The sequence below is a fragment of the Mobula hypostoma genome, chromosome 6 (genome assembly GCF_963921235.1).
Source record: "Mobula hypostoma chromosome 6, sMobHyp1.1, whole genome shotgun sequence".
Classification (NCBI taxonomy): domain Eukaryota; kingdom Metazoa; phylum Chordata; class Chondrichthyes; order Myliobatiformes; family Myliobatidae; genus Mobula; species Mobula hypostoma.
In genome coordinates, this window is record NC_086102.1 from 169,221,884 (window position 1) to 169,246,485 (window position 24,602).

General features: G+C 39.2%; 1 protein-coding gene across 5 annotated transcripts in view; it reads right to left on the reverse strand.

Moving 5' to 3' along the window:
* LOC134348604 (serine/threonine-protein kinase tousled-like 1) overlaps positions 1-24,602 on the reverse strand; it is a 142,754-nt gene that overhangs the window by 81,522 nt on the left and 36,630 nt on the right. For all 5 annotated transcript variants that reach the window (XM_063052228.1, XM_063052227.1, XM_063052229.1 and 2 more), the window contains 2 exons: positions 7,944-8,056; positions 6,376-6,447 (listed from right to left, as the gene is read on the reverse strand). In XM_063052228.1, coding sequence (XP_062908298.1) covers positions 6,376-6,447; positions 7,944-8,056 — 185 coding nt within the window. The remainder of the gene's footprint in view (positions 1-6,375; positions 6,448-7,943; positions 8,057-24,602) is intronic.

Consider the following 24,602-nt stretch of genomic DNA (forward strand, 5'->3'; position numbering starts at 1 on the left):
CAGGATTCCCTAAAAGTTAACTTGCAGGTTGAGTCTGGTGAGAAAGGCAAATGCAACATTAGCATTTATTTCAAAAGGAGTAGAATACAGGAGCAAGGATGTAATGTTGAGACTTTCTAAAGCACTGGTGAAGCATCACTTGGAATATTGTAAGCAGTTTTGGGCCCTTTAACTTAGAAAGAATGTGCTGAAACTGGAGAAGGTTCCAAGGCGGTTCATGAAAATGATTCCAGGATTGAATGGCTTGTATTTAAAGAGCATTTGATGACTCTGGGCCTGTGTTCACTAGAATTCAAAAGAATGAGGGGTGACCTCTTTGAAACCTATCGAATGGTGAAGGCCTTGATAGAGTGGATGTCGAAAGAACGTTACCTGTGGTGGGAGAGTCTAAGACCAGTGGACACAGCCTCAGAGTGGGGGGGCGTCCTTTTAGAATGGAGGCAAGGAGGAATTTCTTTAGCTAGAGAGTGGTGAATCTGTGGAATTCTTTGCCATGGGCAACTGTGGAGGCCAAGTTTTTATGTATATTTAAGGAAGAGGTTGATAGATTCTTGATTGGTCAGTACATGAAGGGATACAGGGAGGGGGGTAAAAGGCAAGAGATTGGGACTGAGGAAAAATGGATCAGCCAAATGGCCCAATTCTGCTCCTATATTGCCTTATGTGGCATGTCAATTGCACAAAAATTAGTCAATAAAAGTGCATAATACACTCTTGCAACAATATGCAGCACAGAAGCTGTGTTTATTAGGTCTCAAGTTACAAGTACTTCTCATCCTTTATCACTTACTTTAAACATTTAAAATCATTGTTGATCATTTTAAGTATTGTTCAAATGATTCTGCACAACCACTCAGATTCAGTTGGCTTGAAAATCATTTTGTTCTGCAAACACTATAAACAAATAAGTGTCTTAAAACTATAACTGACACTACTTTGCAATAAGGAAAACTATTTAGATTATAAACAGCATTTTCTGAAGTGCACAGATCATTAAAACACATTTTCTGTGCGTTCCACACAAAATATTACCAATAGTTTTAAATTTCATTTAGAAAGTGTTACATCTACAAGCTGCATTTGAACATTTAACTCCAATCCTTCATTTAAGCCTTCTGATGCATAACCAGCTGAAATCTTGTTTACTGGATTAACCACCTATCATTTGGTGATTGCCTTTAATGACATAACTGTAATCCATGAGAAGGCATAACATAAAATGAAGTAAAAAACACTGAAAACAAAATATTCTATCGAAGTGTATGGTTCTTAGGTGAGCTTCCAAAATAATGAATATACTAGACAACATTCAGAAACTAGCAAATTGCTACTGAAAAGGAACCAAGCAATGTTTTCATTGAAACACCATTTACCATGTTCATAATAAAATAAACAAACAAGGATCCAGAATGGAAAATGTCCAAAAGGTCAATGGCAACTGCTCATTGCACATTTGCCATGGACTACAGTTTCCAACACTGCCAATGCATCAGCCAGAGATCTCACTGCCATGCAAGGATCTCAGTTGACCATTGATTAAAAAATACACCAAAAAAAAGATTAAGATTAGTATTCCAACTCCATAACAGGCACAAGCTTCCCCCACCATTGAGGACATCTTCAAAAGGCAGTGTCTCAAGGTAGCAGTATCCATTCCTAAGGACCTTCACTATCCTGGACTTGTTGTTACTATCACCAGTGAGGTGGTACAGAACCCCGAAGATCTACACTCAGCTTTTAAGGAATAGCTTCTTCCCCTCTGCCATCAGATTTCTGAACATTCCATAGACTCAAATACTAGCTCATTGTTTTGCACTTTTTAAAATATTTTAACAAAGTGTGTTTTTTTTTGTCCTGCACAGTACCTCTGCCACAAAACAAACTTTATGACATAGTAACAATGAATCTGATTAGTCCATAAATAACAACATCAAGTACAGATGAGGGTACCTGTCGGTATCCCAGAATTGTACCTGCACTCTAGAACTAGCTAGTAATACACATGATTGCTTAGCTATGCCTTGTTCAGCAAAAGCAGGACAAAGCCAGTCTGGCTAATCAATAAAAATATGAAGGTTGTTGATGACAAAGCTATCAAGCAGCAATTACATCCAATAATCTGCTCACCGATATTCAAGTTAGTTTTCACCATATTCTCTGTTCCAGACCTTATCATGGCTTTTATCCAAACAAAGACAAGGGTGGCTGTCCAGAAGTGAGGTGAGAGCAACAGCTCTTGACAGCAAGGTAGCATTAAACTATGGCATCACGAACTCTCGTAAAATATGAAGGAGGTAACCATTCCAATGGTTTGGGAAATACTTCTCAAAATAAATTGGCTGGAGTTATCAAAGGTCAATCATTTCATCCCTTGACATCATTGTAGGGAGTTCCTCATGGCAGTGTCTTCATTATAAACATCTTTAGCTTCTTCATCAGTGATTTTACTTCCATTAAAATAACTGAAGTTGAGAATGTTCATTTATGATAATATTTATGATAATTTTCCTTGATGCCTGCTGATATCCATTTTGTTAGGGCTCTTCCATGCAATACCCAAAGGCAATCGTTCTCTCCTAGTCTCAGAAATCAGATCTTCAATTGTCAATCACACACATGAACACAGCAAATCAAAAGTGCAAAACAGAACCAACAGTCTCACACAGCACATATAATTATGATAGCAGAAAAAGTTATGAAAAATATTTAAAAAGTAATAATATAGCCCAAGTCCCCGAGTGTCATAGCCCGTGGTTGATTGCTAGTGCATGGAAGTTGTCCTGGAGCCATGTTTCTGAAGAACAACTCACAGCAGTTCCTCATATCTCTCAGTGCAGCTGCAGACAAAGCGGATCCAGCTGGTCTCCCACTGAACAGCAACACCAATGAGAGGGATCAACCTCCAACTCAGCACGAAACCAAGTGGTACACAACCAGTTCCATCTGCAGCTTCCTCGATGGATGCAACACGCAATCCTGAGGCATGAACGAGGGCCCAGTCCATGTCACAATCGAAGCCACACAGCTCTAACACCATCGGTCTCGCCAGTGTTCTAGTGAATCAGACTCACAGTATTCTACAATACCAAAGTCCAACAGGGTCTTGCAATCACAACAAAAATGCCTTGCACCGTCTACTGGATCATGCACTGCCATTGATGCCTTCTTCCCTGGATGGGTGAAGTAGGCTGCAACACAGTGCGCAGCAAGTCCAGCTTCATCGCAATCCAGCAACTCTATTGGGGTAGACCTCAAGTATTAAGTGTTCTTAATATCCAGTCTTGTGATTGTGAAAAAGACAAAGGACGAATGTTTGCACCTTTGGTTGGACCTAGAAAGACCACTGCATCTGAGCGTACCACATCTTACTGCAAGCAATTATTAACATAAACAAGAGATTTTGCAGATGCTGGAAATCTTGAGCAACACACACAAATGCTGGAACAACTCAGCAGTTCAGACAGCATGCATGAAGCAGAATAAACAATTAACATATCAGGCCAAGAGCCTTCTTCAGGACTGGCAAGGAAGGGGAGGTGGTGTGAAAATAGGGTGCTGGGGAGAGTGGAAGGAGTTCAAGCTGGCAGGTGATAGGTAAAACCAGGTGAGGGGAAGATAGGTGGGTGGGGAAGGGGGATGAAGTAAAAAGCTGGAGGTGACAGCTGGAGGAGGTAAAGGGTTGAAGAAAGAATCTGATAGGAGACTGCAGTGGACCATGGAAAAAAGGGAAAGAGGAGAGACACCAGAAGGAGATGATCAGCAGGTGAGAAGAAATGGGGTGAGGGGGATACCAGAATGGGGAATAGAAAAAAGAGAGGAGGATGGAATAGAAATTACTGGAAACTAGAGAAACTGATACTCATGCCATCAGGTTTTAGACTACCCTGACATAACATGAAGTATTGCTCCTCCAACCTGAGTGTGGCCTCATCATGGCAACAGAAGTGGTCATGGACTGACATATTGGAATGGGAATAGGAAGTTGAACTGAAATAGGCGACAAGTGGAAAAATCCACTTTTTGTGGTGGACGGATATTCGATCAACGCTTGGAACAAGGATTTGAGATATTGAAGCAGAGTAGTTCTGGAAAAATCCATCTGGACATTGGTGAGCAGGAATGCAAATGCTGCTCAACAATACTCAATTGTCAATTTCTGTCACTTTGCTGCTGACCAAGAACAGAAAGATCTGGTAGCAATGAGCTTGACTGGATTTGTCTGATTTTTTTGTGAATAGGATACAGCTGGATATTTTTCCAATTGTGGAATAGACACCAGTTTTAAAACTGCACTACATCAGCTTACTTAGAGTTGCGGCTAATACCAAATCAATTTCAGGTCAGGTCATTGGTTCTGCAGCTGGGTAGCCGGGTGGTCCAAAAGGCATTGCTGTATCCAGTTCTTGCAGTCATTTCTTAATATCACATGGAATGAACTGAGCTGGTTGGAAATTGACTTCTCAGATAGAAATGGAGATAGATCATCTACATGGCTCTTCTCGTGGTGTAACTGCTTCTACCTCGTATTATTACCTTTTCCCTTTCCTGAACAGAGGAATAATATTTGCCACCCTCCAATCTCCGGTGGCAAGTGAAGATGCAAAGATCATTGCTAACCTACAAGAAATGAGGGAAGAGATTACTGCGAGTTGAAATGCCATGAGACAATGCTGCATCTCTATAAAACGAAGTACTGTGTTTAGTCCTAGTCCCCTCATTACGGGCAGGATGTAGAAGCTTTAGAGAGGATGAAGAGGAGATCTACCAGATGCTGTCTGGATTAGAAAGCATGTCTTATATGGAAAGGTCAAGCAAGCTAGGGCTTTTCTCTCTGGAACAAATGAAGATGAGAGATGACTTGATAGAGGTGTACAAGGTGTTAAGAATGGACAGCCAGCACCTTTCTCCCCCAAACAGAAATGGATAATATGAAAGGGCATAATTTTAAGGTGATTGGAGGAATGTATTAGGTGAGGGATGTCTGAGGTAGGTTGTTCCTTCACCCCCCCCCCACCCCCCAAAAGAGTGTGGTGGGTGTGTGGAATGCATTGTTGAGGTGGTGGTAGAGGCAAATATATTAGGGACACATCTTAGACAGGCACATGGATGGAAGAAAAAAAAAAGAGGGCTATGTAAGAGGGAAGTGTTAGATTGATCTTGGAATAGGTTAAAAGGTCAGTACATTGTGAGCTAAAGAGCCTGTACTGTGCTGTAATGTTCATGTATTTGGATTTCACCATTGTGGAGGATCTGAATAACTTTGGAGCTGACATCCTCCCTTTGCTGTTTAATTTTTAGTCACCATTCACAAGTAGATACAGTAGGTATGCAGCTCTCTGAGATGATCAAAGCAAAGCGGATTAGCTCTATATATTACCATACACTTACACATGTGTAACATAAATGCAACAAACAGAAAATATTGAAGTAATCATGAACAAGGACCAGGAATTCTACACAAAACAACTCATAGGAATCTAGCACCAACTGAAGGTCACCTATTCAGGTCCATAATTTAACCTGAGAAAAATATGCCTATACAAGTCATAAATCACACTTGGAGCTAAAGCAAGTCACATTATGCATTTTCCTTTTTTTCTTTTTACCCTTTTCCTTTTTATCTCCTGATCAGGATTCCCCACTGAAAGGGGCCATGATCCATTCAGAAACCAATAGAGCGTAACAAGAGATGTGCCATAGTATATTGCTCAATAAGCTCCAAAGTTCTAAAAGCAGCCAAATCTCTGAAACTAACTGATATTTAAAGTGAGAAAATAAGCCAGTCAGCTAATTATCATTTCAGCTAAGGCAGTCAGCACCACTACCACTAGATATCACCACTCCTGAAAAAAAAGTTATCTGGGGGAGAAAAACAGCTGCATTTTTAACCAATCGTTACCAAATTGTGCCTGTGAACACACTATTTGAATAAGTCCAGAAAAGCACTGACAACTAAACAAAAAGTTCTAAAGAATGACCAAGCAAAAAAGTAATAAGGTGTCTTAATTGCAACAAATTTTTCAGCCTTTACTCTACAGAGGAAGACACAAAGGGGAACCACACATTTTTTGGGAGAGCAGATGAATTACAGAAAAGATCTTACGAAACAGCCTCTGCTTACAACATAAAAACACCAGGAATAACGAATGAGAGGAAGGAAACTGATAATGCCGAAGGTCTCATTGTCAATTCCTTGAATTTCAACGAATTACATACAGGCACTTCTTAATTTTGCAAATACACTCCGATTTCACATGATCGTACCGCACAAGTACCTATCAAAGTCACCTTTCAAACTCAGATGTGAATTCTATTCAACATCCTACATGCAAGTTACTACTAAAAAGCATGGCTAAAATTAAACCTCATACTTACCTCTGACTCTTTGTCGCTTAATGATCCAAGACTTCCAAAACTATGGTTAGAAGATTCATTATTTGTTAAAACCTGTTTTGAAAAGCAAATAACAAAAATGAATGGAAACCAGGATTAAACTGAGAATTACAATGTACTTTTTATATTTCTAGCATACACTTATTTTTATTTCATAATTCCAGCACAGTATATTGGTACTGCACATGTATTAAAAAAATCTCATTCAGCAATTAGTCTGCAATTATCTACTGCAGAGTGGTGTGTTTTGGAAATACAGTGTTAACTAAAAATTATTAAAACTGTTTTAATTGGACTTAAACCATGTTTTATAGACACTGGTTAAATGAGTTCACAAAACAATAATTCCATGCTAACTTTAGCCATTTTCCCTGAAGGAACTTGTATAAAATTGAAAGTTTGTCTCAAGACCTTCTGCTCTGTTACGGTCTGACTGTACAATGGGGTAGCCAAAACTATTCTCATCTACAAAATAAGGGGAAAAAATTACCATCTAAGCCACATCGCTAGCCCTAGGTGGAACTATCAAGACTTGATCTTAAAACACCAAATGTTTCCAAAAGTTAGGACATTTAAACACATTTGAAATCTTCAAAGAAATTATTTGAATAGGTCAAAGCTTTAAAGAAGTCTTATATTACTGCATACTATAAGATTGGAATATCCAGCCCATCAGTCCATGCAGGTTACCAGGGCAGAAATCCCATGAATCCTATTTGTCCTCTCCTTACTTCCTTGTAATCCTGAAACTTATTCTCTCCCACCCACGGCAACTTTGATTTCAGCCTTCTTGTCAATAACCTGCACTGAGGTGCACATTACAGTCATCAATTTACATCACTGGGAGGAAACCCACAATGTCACAAACTGCATCACCATAGAGAGCACCAGAAGCTTGGACCTACAGCTGAGGAAGCAGCACCTGCTGCTGTGCCACAGTGCACACACGCCAAACTTTTAAAACTCTATCTTGAAATACTATTTTTTCAAAAAACGCTTTTAGACAATTTAAATAATTTTGGTGGAAGATTTAAAACGTTATTAGTTTATAAAATAGCAACTTATCCCAAGTTTAAATTGCTAAACTACTGTTTCTTTTCACAAAAATCGAAATGGGATTAGCCTATGTACCTTATCAGTCTTATCTCAGAAAACACTGCACCATTTGTATTCCATGTTTTCCTGCCTCAGTGAACTGCTACGAAATGGTCAGTATCGAAGATCAACATTTGGTTCACAATGAATAACTGACACGAATCTTTGGATTTATTCTTCACAAATTGCTCTCAGTTTCACAGGATAATGAAGAATCCTGCAAATTCTGCTGTTACTAGTGTATTAAAAAAATCTGGATTGTTATTAATTTTTATACATTAAAAAAATATTATAAATCATTTTCTTTATGATACTAGGCTTTATTTTTGCTGTACTTTTCAGAAAAGGTAATTTAAACACAAAGATAAAACTGTGGTAATTAAAAAGTTATTGCCAAATTATATAGTCATATTACTCCTTTATCTCAATACAGAATGACCTACTTATGGACTTACTTTAGCTCCTGTGCTTCCACTTCCACTCCCAGTACTCACACCTCCCGTAAACCTTGCCTCCAGTAACTCTTGCCGTCGAGGATCAAGGCTATGAAGCTCTTCCATTGCAGCACCTTCAATAAAAACACAGAAGTTATTTATTTCATCTAATAAAAGTGCTGACAACATAATGACAATTTCAGAAACTGGAAGTAAAATCTTCATAAGGTCTGTTAACTGAACAAAAATGGGTGTAATTGTGAATAATGAAGTTAATTTCCTATATTCCAGGTTCCTCCTCCAAGATTTCCTATTACACAATTAGTACTCCTTAAAAATAAGTTTTGATCAGTCATATTGTTGTGTAAAAAATATTAAATGACGAAATAAAAACCTCACTGGCATTATCCAACAAGCAGACTAATTAAATGGTGGGATGAACAAAGTTTAATAAACATTAAAAATATAACCATTCCATGGTCACACTAAAAATTTGCACTCATTGAAAATCACCATCTGTAACATAAATCACAATGTTCTGTTCATTTTCTACCTATTTTCAAAATGCTACTTGGTGAATGAGTAGATCTGCAGAAAGCAGTTTATAACAACACTGGTACCATCTTTGACTTCTGGTTGAACAACATCTCAAACTTAATTCTAGTCATCCTCACTTTTTTTTTATCCTAACCCAATGCCACCATCATTGTGTTCCTCCAGCCCTGAAATCTGGGTGTTCCAAGTCAAATGTTTTGAACTGCCCCCAATTTTTGCTCATTTTCCACTGAAAGCTGAAGCTTGTGTCATTTAGTCCATAAACTAACATTTTATTTGCCAAAAGTTGTGTGCCATTAAAGCTCTAAGGTAGCATTACCGCACGAATCTATGAATTCTACTTTGGGAATATACCACTGAAAATAAAATAAACTCAAAAATATGTCAATGAAAGAACTGAAAATATGTTGTTAACAGTGGAAATTGCATACTGGAAGAGTGAAATAAAAATCAAAACGCCAGAAACACTGCAAAGCTCAAAGCAAATTTATTATCAAAGTACAATTATCAGCATTATTAGGTTGGAGTGGAACCTAGCATGGTCTTCTACTGATGTAGCCCATCATGTTATGTATTCCAACTGTTGTAACATGTGGTATGAGTTACTGTCGCCTTCCTGTCAGCTTGACCCAATCTGCCATTCTCCCCTGAACTCTTTAACAAAGCTTTTTTTTCTCCCCCACAGAACTGTGCTCACTGGACTTTGCCCCCCCACACCATTCCCTATAAAGTCTAAAGACTAGTGTGTGAAAATCCCAGGGAATCAGCAGTTTCAGAGATACACAAACCACCCCATCTGGCACCAACAACACTGGACAATAAACTTTTTCCTGAAAGTGTTGCTTCCTCAGAATTTTTTTTGTTTATGATAGAGTACTTGAAGCTGAAGACATAATAATTTCAGACTAGTTGCATCACATAGGAATTTTAAGAAACAAGAAATTAAGTTTTATTGAATGTGTTTAATTGCATAATGATGCTGACACTTTGCAATTGTGCAGCTAAGTTAAAAATGTTTTATTGATGATTTTCATTTGTGCTCAGTGTCTGAGGCTTCTTGCTTAAGTGTCCAACAATAATCAGCCAGTATTGATGGATTCTAGTTGCCCTGATACAGCTTCTCCATGAGCACAATGTCCTGGTGAAACCTTTCACCATGCTCATCACTAACAGTGCCAAGACTTTCAGGGAAGTTGGGAAGGCAAAAAATGAATCTTTAGTGACATATTGCACTTCATGGTTTTGGATGCTTAAAGCATGTTGTCAACCAACTGCATGTAGATTGGTGTTCTGTATTTGCCAAGAAAATTTTCAACAACATCCTTGAAAGCCTACATGTGAACTTCCCTGGACCTGCAAGAGGCTCTTCAAACTGCTTGTCACTGATGACCTGTTTGATTTGTGGACTTACAAATAAATGCCTTATTTAACCTTGGCATCAGTTATTCTCAGAAGCATGTTTCAAATATCAAAATCCTAAGCATGCCCAGGCAAGGTAGAAAGCTTTTCAACTTACATTGTGGGCAACATTTTAATTGACTTGAATATGTATGAGTTGAAATAAAAAATACAGGGAATTCAAAAATATGGTGCATGATAGGGAAATTTTATGGTGATTTTCATGACCAACTGCCCAAAATCCATAAAATATACCCAGAAGTATTCAGGAAGCAAAACCTGTATTGTCCAGTGCAATCATTCCACAGTCAAGGTCACTTAGATCATATTTCTTCCTCACTCTGATGTTTGGTCTGAATGACTAAATCTCTTGACCAGGTTTGCATGCTTTTATGCATTGAGTTGCTGCCACAAGATAGCGGAATAGATATTTGCATTAACGAGCAACTTTAAAGGGGTCCCTTATAAAGTGGCCTCTGAGGATATATCCATTTACTACCTTGCACTTGTTTCTTGCAGGTATTTATGGAAAAAATATAAATACAGTAGAATTTTATAAAAACCTATACATTAACAGATAGACTGACAAATACCATTGTGCAATGCACAAAAAGAGCAAACTGTGCAAATAAAATCCGAGAACATGAGTTGTAAAGAGTCTTGAAAGTGAGTCTGTAGATCATGGAATCAGTTCAGAGTCACTTGGCATGCCACATACCATCTGTAGTGATAAAGGTAAAATTGGTATTTTGGGTAGCAGGCAAAGTGTTGCAATGTTTTTTTTTAAATTTCAATCACTATTAGCATATAAATTTAGAAAATACACTTGACAATTAAAACTAGAAGTCTTACTTGAAATTACAAACCATCAATAAGGGAAGTCAAAATGTCAGATTTTTGCTTTGCATCAATTATACAGTATATGGGTTCACAATTTCTCTGACCAGAGAAATCTCACATCAATGGAAGTTTAGCATATTTTGTAGTTATCTGTGGGGCCAGACTTCTAGGAATTCGATTTTCAAAATAGACCCTTAAAACCTACTATTAAGTTTTACCATTAAGAATGCATCAGTTTTACATTTTGTGTTTTACTTTGTACAAAAATAACAAATGTAAGTGAAATCAGCATGCTATCTTCTCAAATTTAAATATTTTCTTTCTCTGCCAAAGCTTCTCAGAGCAATTATCTTAACATGTAATGGCTTTTCAGCAGTGGAAATGTCATCGATAACACCACTTTTATTCAGAACTCCTAGGAAGTTAAGTTGTCATTGCATGCACATAGGAAAGTCAGGACAATGTGCAGGCGTAGGATGATAAACAGCAAGTTACATCCTCACCATAAATGGCAGGCAGTAGACATTCTAACCAACCGAACATGACATTCAAAAATATGACCAAGATCAATTGTCAAACTATCAGCATTCTTGGGGTCACCAAAGATCAGAATTTTAACTGGACTGTCAGAGGGTACAAGAGCTGGAACCTGTGACATACTCTTTCTCTGAAGCATCCAAAGCCTTTCCATCAAAAGTTAAATGTAACACTATTTCAACACTTCCAACAATACTCAAGGAGTCAATCACTATCCAGTAAAAAGCAGTGCACTTGCCTGGTAACACATTTGTTTCCTTAATGATTCACTGTGTCCTTCAACAACATACTGTGGCTGCAACGTGCAACATCTGCAAACATTACTGTATTGGTGAAGGTCTGGGTAATTTGGAAAGGGTGGATAGGCTAGGACTATTTTCCCTGGAGTGCAAGAGGCTGAGGAGTGACCTGATAGGTTTATAAAATCATGGGGGTCATGGTGGGGGGGGCATAGGAAAGGTCTTCCACAGTAGGGAAATCTAAAACTAGAAGGCATAGGTTTAATATGATAAGACGATTTAAAAAGGAACCAAAGAACAACAATTTCCCACACAAGGTGGCAACTGCGCAGAGCAAGGAGGCAAATACACAGAACAATTACAACACATTAGATAATTAGATGGATGAGTCAAACATGATCAAATGGGAATAACTCAGTTAGGCAACTTAGAGTTGGTCCAGAGGGCTTGTCTTCATGCTGTGTATCTCCATGACTCTATAGCTCAAGTCTTGTTCAGAAGCATCTCCTAAACCTCTATTATCCAGAACAAGACAGAGGTCATCACTTGCAAAGTTATCCAATTGCACAATATCCCACCTTGGCAATATATCACTATTCCTTCAACATTACTCATCTAAATCACAACTTCCCACCCAACAGCACTGCAAGAGTATCACCATTCAGATAACACTGGCTCAACAACAGCTTTACTGTACTGTACTGAAATATGCCTTCTGAGTTGGTTCCATGGTTGTTCTTTGTTTCCTGACCGTCCCTGGGGAAGACAAATTTTAGGGTTGTATGTTGCATACATACTTTAATGAATGCACTTTGAACAAGCATAAATAATAATTTATGTTAGCCTCACCAGTAATGCTCACAGAAAATATACTTTATGGAAAACATTATGGAATATTTCAGTGTTCACAATGTAGCAATTTTAAACATCATAATGGTATTAGCTACACCACTGAAGCACCAAATGATTGCATATAATCTACTTTACACGTTGCCTAATGGAGAAGTGCTCAAAACCCATATAAGGTCAAATTAGTGAGAGACTGCAGATGAAAAGTAGTTGGTAGCTATGTACAACAAATCTCTTAAATAAATATAGGTATCACTTTAAAAAGTACTTTAGGCTCCTCATACTCTGTTTGCCATTCAGTAAGATCACAGCTAATTTTGTACCTCAGTGCTGTTACATTCACTAACTCAATTTGCCTTCATTTTCTTAAACATCAAGTATCAGTGCCAGAGCATCCAAACTCTATATAGAATTTCAAAGAATTATTCTCCTTGTGGTGAAGAAACTTCATCTCTGTGCCCAACGGTAGAATTCTTATTCAAAAATGTGACCTTGTACTCCAAACATGCCTTGCTTGCTGTCACCTGCTGCAAGATTTTGCACATGTTAATGAGATCATCCATTGTTCCAAACACAAATGGATACAGATCTAGCTTGTGCAATCTTTCATTGTGAAACAAATCTACTGTTCCAGGAATTAATCTGGTAAACCTTCATTGCCCTCTTTATCTCAAGTATATCCTTTCTTAGGTAGGAAGGCCAGAACTGTACAGAATAGTCCAGATTAATTTTGCTAAACTGATATTAGTTGCAGCAAGTCATCTCTATGACTGTACTCAAATCTTCTTGCAATAATCAGCAACATACCTTATACTGCTCTAATTGGGTATACCTGCATGTAAACTATAATGAATCACATACAAAGGACAACCATAACACTTTAAACTCTTGCCATTTAAAATACTCTACCTTTCCATCCAAGCTGCCCTCATATTCCCCCATATTATATACCATCATTCACATCCTTGCCCATTCACTTGCCTGCTTGCATCCTCCAAACATCTTATGGCATCCCCACTGCCCACACTGCCATCCATCCCCATGTCATCAGCAAACTTGGATAAATTACATTTGATCCCCTCACCCAAATCACTAATTGCCATTTTATTACTACCAGTGAGGCAGCACAGGAGCCTTGAGACACACACTCAACGTTTTAGGAACAGTTTTTTGCCCCTCCGCATCAGATTTCTAAATGGTCCATGAACTCAACACTAGCTCACTATTTCACTTCTATAATATTAAAAAAAAAGTGCAATTTTAATGTTGTGCACTGTACTGTTGCCACAAAGTGATATTTAAATCAGGTTTATTATGCATTGTGAACAGTTGGAGCCACTGCACCAATCTCTGCAAACACAATTAGACACAGCCTTCTAAATCATAAACCATTTGTTTAATCTGTGCTTTCATCTGCACACCAACCTCACTCCACGCCACTATTATCCCCAATGCTTTACACTTGAACTTTAATTTAAGTGGCATCTCATTGAAGGCCTACTAAAAGTCCAAAAACTTTTAGTTTTCTTTTCTATTTGTACCCATTTCCTTACAAATTCTCTTTACAGTTACAGCAGGAATTTTCTGGGATTTTGGTTTTGAAGATACTTGTTGTGTACTATGCATTAATATTTGCAAAGCTAGACACCACCTCTTCACCGTCATACCTCTTACTGTGGTTGCCAATGTACCATAGCCAATTCTGGTCTTGTATCCAGAATTTGCCTAGTTTTCTTTTTTCAAGCTCGTCACAGTCTGAAGAAAATTACTTTTAATTTTTACATAAAGTTCCATCATGTCATGATCATTTCCTCTCAGAGGTCCCTAATAATTTACTGATCATTTCTAATTACATTATTAGATCTAAACTGGAGAAGAAAAACTCTGTTCTCAAATCTCCGCTACCTTGCGGCTATGTCCACTCATGGGGAAGGCTTTGGGAGTAAGCTCCAAGAAAAAAAATCCAGAGCTGGAGGCCCTAAAGCAGTCCTACATTGAGTTCAACATTGACTGGCAATTCCTGCGACACTGCTGGTGCTAAACTGTATCAGTCTGCCATTCCTTTGAATTCATCAGCTGCGTAGTGAGGGGGAACATGCTGAGTGGACAGCAACTTGTTTTCCATATCTTACTGCCCTGGCTTGCATATCAATTATGTAGATAGCTATGAAGCAACATCCATGTTCAACCCCAATCAACAGAAGCTTCACATATCTACAATAGTCTACTGTATCTATTTTGCTAACCAAGGTTATGTCACGAGAACCTTTAATATTGTTCGCACAATAAAATAAAGGAAGATCAAATGTGCCCCAGTTCAGCTCTACACATCTATGATGTTCAGAAAAATCCTACTAGCAATTAAACAGGGCTGCACCTGGAATCTGTGTATAGTTTTTGTTCTCCCTACTTGATAAAAGATATACATTTACAGAGGAATTAGAATTGGCTTATTATTGTCCAAGTACCAAGATACAGTAATCAGATCATTACACAGTGCAGTGAGGTAGATCAAGGTAAAACAATAACAGTGCACAATAAGATGCAACTGCAACTGAGAAAGCACAGTGCAACTAAACAATTAAAGGTACAATATCATAGCAAGATAAATTGTGAGGTCAAGAGTCCAATTTATCATACTAGGGAATTACTTAATAGCCTTATTACAAGGTAGAAGCTGTCCTTCAGCCTCATGGTATGCGCTTTCAAACTTTTCTTCTTCCATCTTCTATCTGATAGAAGACAGAATGCCCAGGGTGGATGGGGTCTTTGATTTTGCTGGTTGCTTTACCGATGCAGCAAGTAGTACAGATAGAGTCCATAAAGGGGAGCTGGTATCCATGATGTGCTGAGTTGTATCCACAGCTCTGTACAGTTTCTTGTGGTCACATGCCGGGCAGCTGCCACACCAGGCCATGATATTCCAGATAAGATGTTTTCTATTGTGCATTGAAAAAAATAATTGGGAAGGGTCAATGAGGACATGCCAAATGTTGTTAGCTTCCTGAGGAAGTAGTGATATTGGTGAGCTTTCTTAACCATGATAACTACATGTTTGGACTAGGACAAGCAATTGGCGATGTTCACTCCAAGGAATCTAAAGCTCTCAACCTCAACACTGTGGATGTAAACAGGAGCATGTACACCACCCCTCTCCCGCCCATGGGAATGGCTAGCTCTCTTGTTTTGCTGACATTGAGGGAAAGCACAGCAGCGATTCACTAGGCTGGCTCCAGAAATGGTTTGCTCTCTGAAGAAAGATTTTCCTAGATTTTAAAAGAATTAGAAGAAATTTTACAAAATTCTTAAGAGTTCAATAGAATGGATATCTTGCTGAGTAGTCCAGAACTGAAGTCTTAAAAGCGATAGACTGAACAGATTGATGAATCTTTGGCATTCTCTACCACGTAGGGGTAAATAAGTAGAGTCAGCGTATATACTTACAAGCCCTGTTCCTCCATGTATCCATTCCTGTATTTCTTAAATGATACTATTGTACCTGCCTCAACCAATTCCTCTGGCAGATCATGCCATATACTCACCATCTTTATGAAAAAGGTGCCCCATCAGGTCCCTTTTCAATATTTCACCTCTCACCCTAAAGCTATTCTCCCTAGATTTGGCTCCTTTACTCTGGGGAAAAGACTGTCACCATCCACCATATCCTTTTTCTCTCATTATTTTAAACATCTCATTTTCCTACATTCCAAGGAGTTAAGATCCAGCCTGGCCAACCTCTGGATAATTCACACCTTCTAGTCCTGGCAACATTCTCATAAATCTTCTCTAGACTCTTTCCAGTTTAACCACAACTTTAGTGTAATAGGGTGACCAAAACTGTACATCGTATTCCAAGAGTGGCCACACCAGCTCCCTGTACAAATGCAACATAATGCTCTAACCTCTGTACTGAAGGCTCGCATGCTAAATGTCATTTTCATTAACCTGTCTACCTGTGACACTGCTTTCATGATGATTGATGCTGCTTTCCTAACAGTGTTTCTTGTAGATGTGCTCAATGGTGGGGAGGGCTTTAGCTGGGATGGACCAGGCTGTGACCACTACTTTTTGTAGGCTTTTCCATTTAAGGGCATTGGTGTTTCCATATCAAGCTGTGATGCAGCCAGTCAGTACACACTCCACTGTGCATCTACGAAAATCTGTCAAATTTTATGACATGCTGAAACCTCTGAAACTTCTAAGAAAGTAGAGGTGCAGTGGTGCCTTCTTTGTAATGGTACTTATGTGCTAGACCCAGAACAGATCCTCTGAAATGATACCACTGAAGAATTTTAAGTTATTGACCTCTCTACCTCTGATCCTCTGATGAGCACTGGCTCATGGACTTCCAGTTTCCTTCTCCTGTAGTCTATAATCAGCTCTTTGGTTTTGCTAATGTTGAGTGAGAAGTTGTTATTATGGCACCGTTTAGCCAGATTTTCAATCTCCCTTCTATATGCTGACTTATCAGCACCTTTGATTCAGCCAACAGTCAGCAATCTTAAATATAGCATTAGAGGTGTACTAAGCCTCAGTCATAAATAAACAGCGAATAGAACAGGCTGGGGGGTAAGCACACATCCATATAGTGCACTGTGCTGCCAGAGGAGATGTTGTTGCCATTTCAAACTGACTGGGGTCTGCAAGTGAGAAAAATCCAAGGATCCAGTTGCAAAGAGGTATGAAGCCTAGGTCTTAGAGCTTATTAATTAGTTTTGAGGGGATGATAGAGTTGAATACAGTGCTGTAGGCAAGGAAGAGCATCCTGATGTATGCATCTTTGCTGTCTAGATGTTCCAGGCATGAGTGAAGAGCCAATGAAATGTAATTTGCTGTGGACCTGTTGAGCCAGTAAGCAAATGGAGCAGATCCAAGTCATTCCTCAGGCAGGAGTTAAAATGTTTCATCACCAGCCTCTCCAAGCTCTTCCTCACAGTGGATGCAAGTGCTACTGTACAATAGTCATTGAGGAAGTTACCGCATTCTTCTTGGGCACTAGTATAATTGAAGCCTGATTGAAGCAAGTAGGTACTTCAGAGTGCCAAAGCAGCCAGTAAACACTCCAGCCAGTCAACTATGACAGGTATTCAATGTGAAGAAAATTCATGATTTTCTCAATATTGTCTGGAGTTAAATATGTATCTAAACATTTAGCAATTACTCTGCCATGTACTAACTGATGGTAAATTATTAATTCTTTAACAAAAAAAGCTGCAACCAATGCAATAAAAAGCATTAATGTCAGTCAATGTATCAATCATATAACTGATCCGTTAACATTTACTTCCTTCTAAAAATATATTAAGGATATACAAAAATTAACCCAATATCCAAATCAAGTACATGCATTTCAGCATATATTTAAAGGGAAGTTTCTCACTAAGCAAAATGAAGCATTTAGATAAGTGACAAGTGCTCTATAAATCTCGCCACAAATCAAAGGTCATCTGATGAAAGTTCATTAACATGAAATATTAACTCTTTCTCTTATCTTGGATACTGCCCAATTCTGCTCGTTTCTAGCGTTTTCTACTTCTATTTTGACTTACTAAAATTTTAAGGAGGCATCTTATTAGAGTGCAAGAGAGGGCAAGATGCTCAAGGGATACTCAGAACTTGAGCACTTAAAGGTACAAATACTAATGAGAAGGTAATGAAGGTCATAGACGTGCCTGAATCTAGAAATCTGTAAGATTATCAAGCTGCTTCCTTGTTTATCTAGCTAAAACATGCCATCAACTAGGTAAAGATAGCACATAACCTGGATATAGCCACAATCATCATGAACAAATGTGGTGAGAAGAGAGGCCAACTCCATCAAGACAGCACTTCATCGGACCCGAGGGACAGAGGAATCGCTCAAGACCAAAGACAACTTGGCGCTGTAGCAGAGAGGCACAAATGGAGGAGCTTCATTGCTGCCCTAAAACGCCAGTGGCGTAACAGCTATTTGATTGATTACCTGTCAGAAAAGCTAACAGCTTTTCTGACAGAAGTCACTGTTGGTAAGTAACCTCAGTGGTTAGTAAATATATTTATCCCAATGATGCAAGTGTATGTTAAAAATAGCAGGCAAGTTAAAAGATCTGTATTTATGTTTAGGATATTCATTCTGCACCAAGCCAAAAATTGTACTTAACTGTCCACAAAAAATGTTGTTCCATTTCTTCTAGCTGTGCCAAACCCCTAAAATATCTGCTCTTTAAATATGAAGTATAAAACTCAAATACAGTTATAAACCATCAACTCAATGAAATTTGTTGAATATGTAATAACCAGTAAAATTTTGATAACATCCTGATAAAATTTCCTTAATACTAGTGATCAAATCAAGACCCCTGATCTTAGTTCTACCAGTCTCTAAATTAAAATCCTTGTGCCCATCTCAAATATAATATCTATATTCAAATTATTTTTAAAACATCAAATTCACATGCAAGTGACTGGAGTTGTTCCTTTATTGCAAAGTAAAATTATTAAATGCATAAACTACTGCACTGGCATTTAACAGGTACTAGACAACAGGGTGACCCGTTGGGGCACCCTTTCAGAGAAGGGTAGTGCAGTCTGATGTAACCAGAATGAACATTAAATTTTCCTGAATACTATTGCTATCTCTTCGATTTGGAAATTAAAGAAGAAAAACTCAGCTTATTAAAGAAGAAAGACACATAGCAAGACAAATATGTGACCAGAATGAACATTAAGTATCCATGAGGTAAATTTGAAGGAATACGGCTTGCTGGGTTGGGCCTGGAATTAAATGTCCGATGTAATGACGGATTTGGCCTTGAATAATCACAGAAGGATTCCATCCTAGTTGAATGACTTCTTTGGCACCAAAGGATGTCATTTGGAAGAGGCAATTGTATTGTCTGATGTTCTTCCTGAACTCGTTTGCAATAGGTTCATCATTGCTGTACAAATTGAGGAGTTTATTAGATAGAGGCTGCAAATTGCCTATCCCAACCTGTCCCTTCATACAGCAGAAATGCGCGGTTTCGTCAGTGAATAGGAAGGCATGACAGTGAGGACATACTCTGGTCATCGAACCAACATCAGCCGAAATGTGACGGCATGCCAGTCGTGCATTTTGCCTTGCTCTTTCTCTGTCGAGGTATTGTCGTCGAAGTGGCCATTGTCATCTCCAGCAACTTTCGCAATAATTACTCTGTGCCGCATATTCTCCAGTTGATCTTTCCTTTTCTCCTCTGTCTCTTCCTCTCTCCTCCTCCTCTACCTGCTTTTGTCATTCTGGAGATGCGCGGCCTTTTCATCCTTCATCTCGTCTACCCATTTGTTCTTTCTCTCCGATCCTGGAGTCATGCGGCCCTTGCCTGATCGGATTCTTGTTCTCTCCTCCGTCTGTGCCTATTGTTGTCATTTTGGAGATCTGCATGCCTGTCCTCCTCTGTCTCGTCTTCTCTCAACTTTTTGGTCCTGACTCTCTGATCCTGGAGTCGCGCGGCCCTGGCTTCATCCGATTGCTGTTCTCTCCCTCTCCTTGCCGCTTCCCGACGATGTATGGCGTCATCTCTTGACCATAATGTCCCCCTTCTCTTTCCACATGGAATAATTAGGCTATCCATATATTTTTACCCTAATGCTGGATAGAAGATAGGAAACAGTAACACCAAAGCCTCCAAGCTGCTGAGGCTGGCCGTGCGCATGCATCATGGTGTAGCGTTGCGGCCTCCATGGAAGGGTGAAGCGGCTCTGTGAGCATCGTGAGGCGCTGCTGAGACTGGCCATGCGCATGCGTCGGGCTGCGGCGTCTGATTTCCATGATGGCTGATCGGGTCTCGGGTGAAAGGCAGCCTGTTGATTTTTGGCGAATAAGCAATTTTATATGAATATATAACCCTGAACTTTGCCTGCACTCTGTAAGTTAGCGCATTTTAATTCGATTTAGCCAAAGAAGTGCCGCTCTAATGCACCGTTTCGCTAATTGGAGGTCACAGACAAACAGAGCATGAGAGTTTCAGTAGTATATAGATATTTTCAACACTTATGCAAGATGACTGACTCAAGTCAAAATCTTGAAATTAGTTACACTGTTTGAATAGTTGAATGGAAGTTATAGATTCTCTGTAAATTAACTAATTAAATCATATAATAAAGCAAGGCTATTTAAAGACCAATCCAACCACTCCCAGTTCCAAGTAAATTTATTATCAAAATATGTACATGTTACCATATACTACCTTGAGATTCATTTTCTTGTAGGCACTTGAAGGAAAGATATTACAATAGAATTTTTATAAAAACTATACGAAAACAAATACTGGTAACTAACCAATGTGCAGGACAAACTGCAAATAAAAATACTGAGAACTTGAGTAAGAGTCCTTAAAAGTGAGTTTGTAGGTCATAGAATCAGTTCAGCATTGGGGTGTGTGAGGTTATCCATACCAGTTCAGAAGCCTAATTGTAGGGATTTAACTGTTCTGCAAGCAGGTGCTGTGGGACCAAAGGCTTTCGGACCTCATGCCCGATGGTAATAGTGAGAAGAGAGCATGGCCTGGATGGTGAGGAGATTTGATGATGGAAAACTGCCACAAGAAAGCAGCATCCATGTAAATGTACTCATTGGTGGGAAGGGTTTTGCATGTGTTGGACTCGGCTACATAACACAAAGGAGCAGAATTCAGTCATTTGGCCCATCGAGTCTGCTCTGCCATTTCATCATGGCTGATCCAATTTTCCTCTCCGCTCCAATCTCCTGCCTTCTCTCCATATCCCTTCATGCCCTGACCAATCAAGACCATCAAATTCTGCATTAAATATAAAGACCTGACCTCCACAGCTTACTGGGGCAAAGAATTCCACAGATTCACCACCCTCTGCCAGATAGCTTTCTTTCGCCCATCTCCGTTCTTGAAGAGGAGAGTGATATTTGCCATTTTCCAGTCTTCAGGACCCTTTCCAGAATCTAGTGCTTCTTGAAAGATCATTACTAATGCCTCCATGATCTCTTCCGCCACCACTTTCAGAAATCAGAGGTGTACACCATCTGGTTCAGGTAACTTACCTACCTCCAAGACGAAGGGTCTCGGCCTGAAACGTCGACTGCGCCTCTTCCTATAGATGCTGCCTGGCCTGCTGCGTTCACCAGCAACTTTGATGTGTGTTACCTCCAAGACTGTTCAGTTCCCCAAGTTCCTTCTCTCTAGTTATGGTAACTTCATATACTTCATGACCCTGACACCTGGAACTTCTACCATACTGCTAGTGTCTTCCATAGTGAAGACTGATGCAGAATACTTATTCAGTTTGTCTGCTATTTTGTTGTTTCCCCATTACTACCTCTCCAGCATAGTTTTCTAGTGGTCCAAAAACCATCGTCTATTTTACACTTTATACAGTGGCATGCAAAAGTTTGGGCACCCCTGGTCAAAATTTGTTACTGTGAATAGTTAAGTGAGAAGATGAACTGATCTCCAAACGTCATAAAGTTAGAGGAAACATTCTTTTCAACATTTTAAGCAAGATTAGTGTATTATTTTTGTTTTGTACAATTTTAGAGTAGAAAAAAGGAAAGGAACACTATGCAAAAGTTTGGGCACCCCAAGAGATTTGAGCTCTCAGATAACTTTTACCAAGATCTCAGACCTTAGCTTGTTAGGGCTATGGCTTGTTCACAGTCATTGTTAGGAAAGGCCAGGTGATGCAAATTTCAAAGCTTTATAAATACCCTGACTCCTCAAACCTTGTCCTAACAATCAGCAGCTATGGGCTCCTCTAAGCAGCTACCTAGCACTCTGAAAATTAAAATAAATGATGTCCACAAAGCAGGAGAAGGCTATAAGAAGATAGCAAAGCGTTTTCAGGTAGCCGTTTCCTCAGTTCGCAATGTAATTTAGAACTAGCAGTTAACAGGAATGGTGGAGGTCAAACTGAGGTCTGGAAGACCAAGAAAACTTTCCCAGAGAACTGCTTGTAGGATTGCTAGAAAGGCAAATCAAAACCACCATTTGACTGCAAAAGACCTTCAGGAAGATTTAGCAGACTCTGGAGTGGTGGTGCACTGTTCTACTGTGCAGTTACACCTGCACAAATATGACCTTCATGGAAGACTCAACAGAAGAAAACCTTTCCTGTGTCCTCACCACAAAATCCAGCGTCAGAAGTTTGCAAAGGAACATCTAAACAAGCCTGATGCATTTTGGAAACAAGTCCTGTGGACTGAAGTTAAAATAGAACTTCTCGGCCGCCATGAGCAAAAGTATGTTTGGAGAAAAAAGGGTGCAGAATTTCATGAAAAGAACACCTCTCCAACTGTTAAGCACGGGGGTGGATCGATCATGCTTTGGGCTTGTGTTGCGCCAGTGGCACGGGGAACATTTCACTCCTAGAGGGAAGAATGAATTCAATTAAATACCAGCAAATTCTAGAAGCAAACATCACACTGTCTGTAAAAAAGCTGAAGATGAAGAGGATGGCTTCTACAACAGGATAATGATCCTAAGCACACCTCAAAATCCACAGTGGACCACCTCAAGAGGCACAAGCTGAAGGTTTTGCCATGGGCTTCACCGCCCCCAGACCTAAACATCATCGAAAATCTATGGGTAGACCTCAAAAGAGCAGTGCATGCAAGACGGCCCGAGAATCTCACAGAACTAGAAGCCTTTCGCAAGGAAGAATGGGCGAAAATCCCCCAAACAAGAATTGAAAGACTCTTAGCTGGCTTCAGAAAGCGTTTACAAGTTGTGATACTTGCCGAAGGGGGTATTACTAAGTACCGACCATGCAGGGTGCCCAAATCTTTGCTTCGGGCCCATTTCCTTTTTTGTTATTTTGAAACTGTAAAAGATGGAAATAAAAGAAGTAATCTTGCTTAAAATATTAAAGAAATGTGTCATCATTAACTTTATGCCTTTTGGAAATCAGGTCATCTTTTACTCGCTTAGCTATTCGCAGTAACAGAAATTTTGACCGGGGGTGCCCAAACTTTTGCATGCCACTGTATATCTGAAGAAACTTTTGGCATCCTCCGATATTATTGGCTAGCTTACTTTCATATTCCCTCTTTACCTTCCCAATGACTTTTTTTAGTTGCCTTCTCTTCATTTTTAAAAGCTTCCCAATCCTCTAACTTCCCACTGATGTTTGCTCTATTATATGAGCTCTTTTTGGCTTTTCTGTTGGCTTTGACTTCTCTTTTTAGCCATGGTTATGTCATCTTCCCTTCAGAATATTTCTTCCTCTTTGGGATGTATAATCACCAATTTCTGAAGCCTCTTCTGTTCTTTAGGCACTAGTGTTTCCATCCAGGCTGCCATGCAACCAGTTAGGATAGTATAGAAGTTTGTTAAACCTTTTGGTGATATACCAAATCTCTGCAAACTTCTAAGAGAGGCACTATCTCTGTGATACAAACACACATTCATCCACCCTCTCTCCCAACCCTAGACTATCTGAAGTCTGCTTCAAATTGCACCTTTAGCTCACATTGCCTATTTTTGGAAGCTACTAACAGAAACAGAGTGAACATAACCATTCATAAATTGTCTGCTACATAATGCAGCAGAAATTCTAAGAACACACCCAATAGGAGATACACCATAGAAGAAAATAAAATTCAAGCAAAAATATTGAATGGGTTCATATTGCTGCCATGTCTGAAAACTAAAAATAATCATCGGGTCAACGAGCTTTTGGATTTTTTTTGCCCTTTTACTTTAAAATCCTCATTTCATTTCTGAGCTTCAAACACTGATAATATTTCAAAGGTTAAGGACGTGAAAATTTATTTTAAAATGAAATTACTGGGACAGTTTAGAACTAACCTTGAGAACCAGCATTCATCCCACTTCTGAGACTAACTTCCAAAGCAAAATGTTGAGCATTTTCCACTTCCTTCGGTAGCTCTGGATGACGGATCGTCCTTCTTTTGCATATTTATGTCTCAATGAAGTATTTGATCGTTGTGAAGTATTTCTTTAAATATTCACAGCGTATTGCATCAATCTATCATTTAATCTATTTCCCCATTCACATATGCTCAACTATACAACTCCCTTTACAGGTGACCTCCTCTACATTGGCTTCTGATGTGGCCTCATTAGTGAGACCCCACATAAATTGGGGGACCGCTTTGTTGAGCTCCTCCACTCCATCCACAAAAAGTGTAACTTCTTGGTGACTAACCATTTTAATTCCTATCCACATTCCCATTCTGTCATACCAGTCTATGGTCTCTTCTTCTGCCATAAAGCCACTCTCAGGGTGGAGGAACTATACCTCATAGCCTCTAATC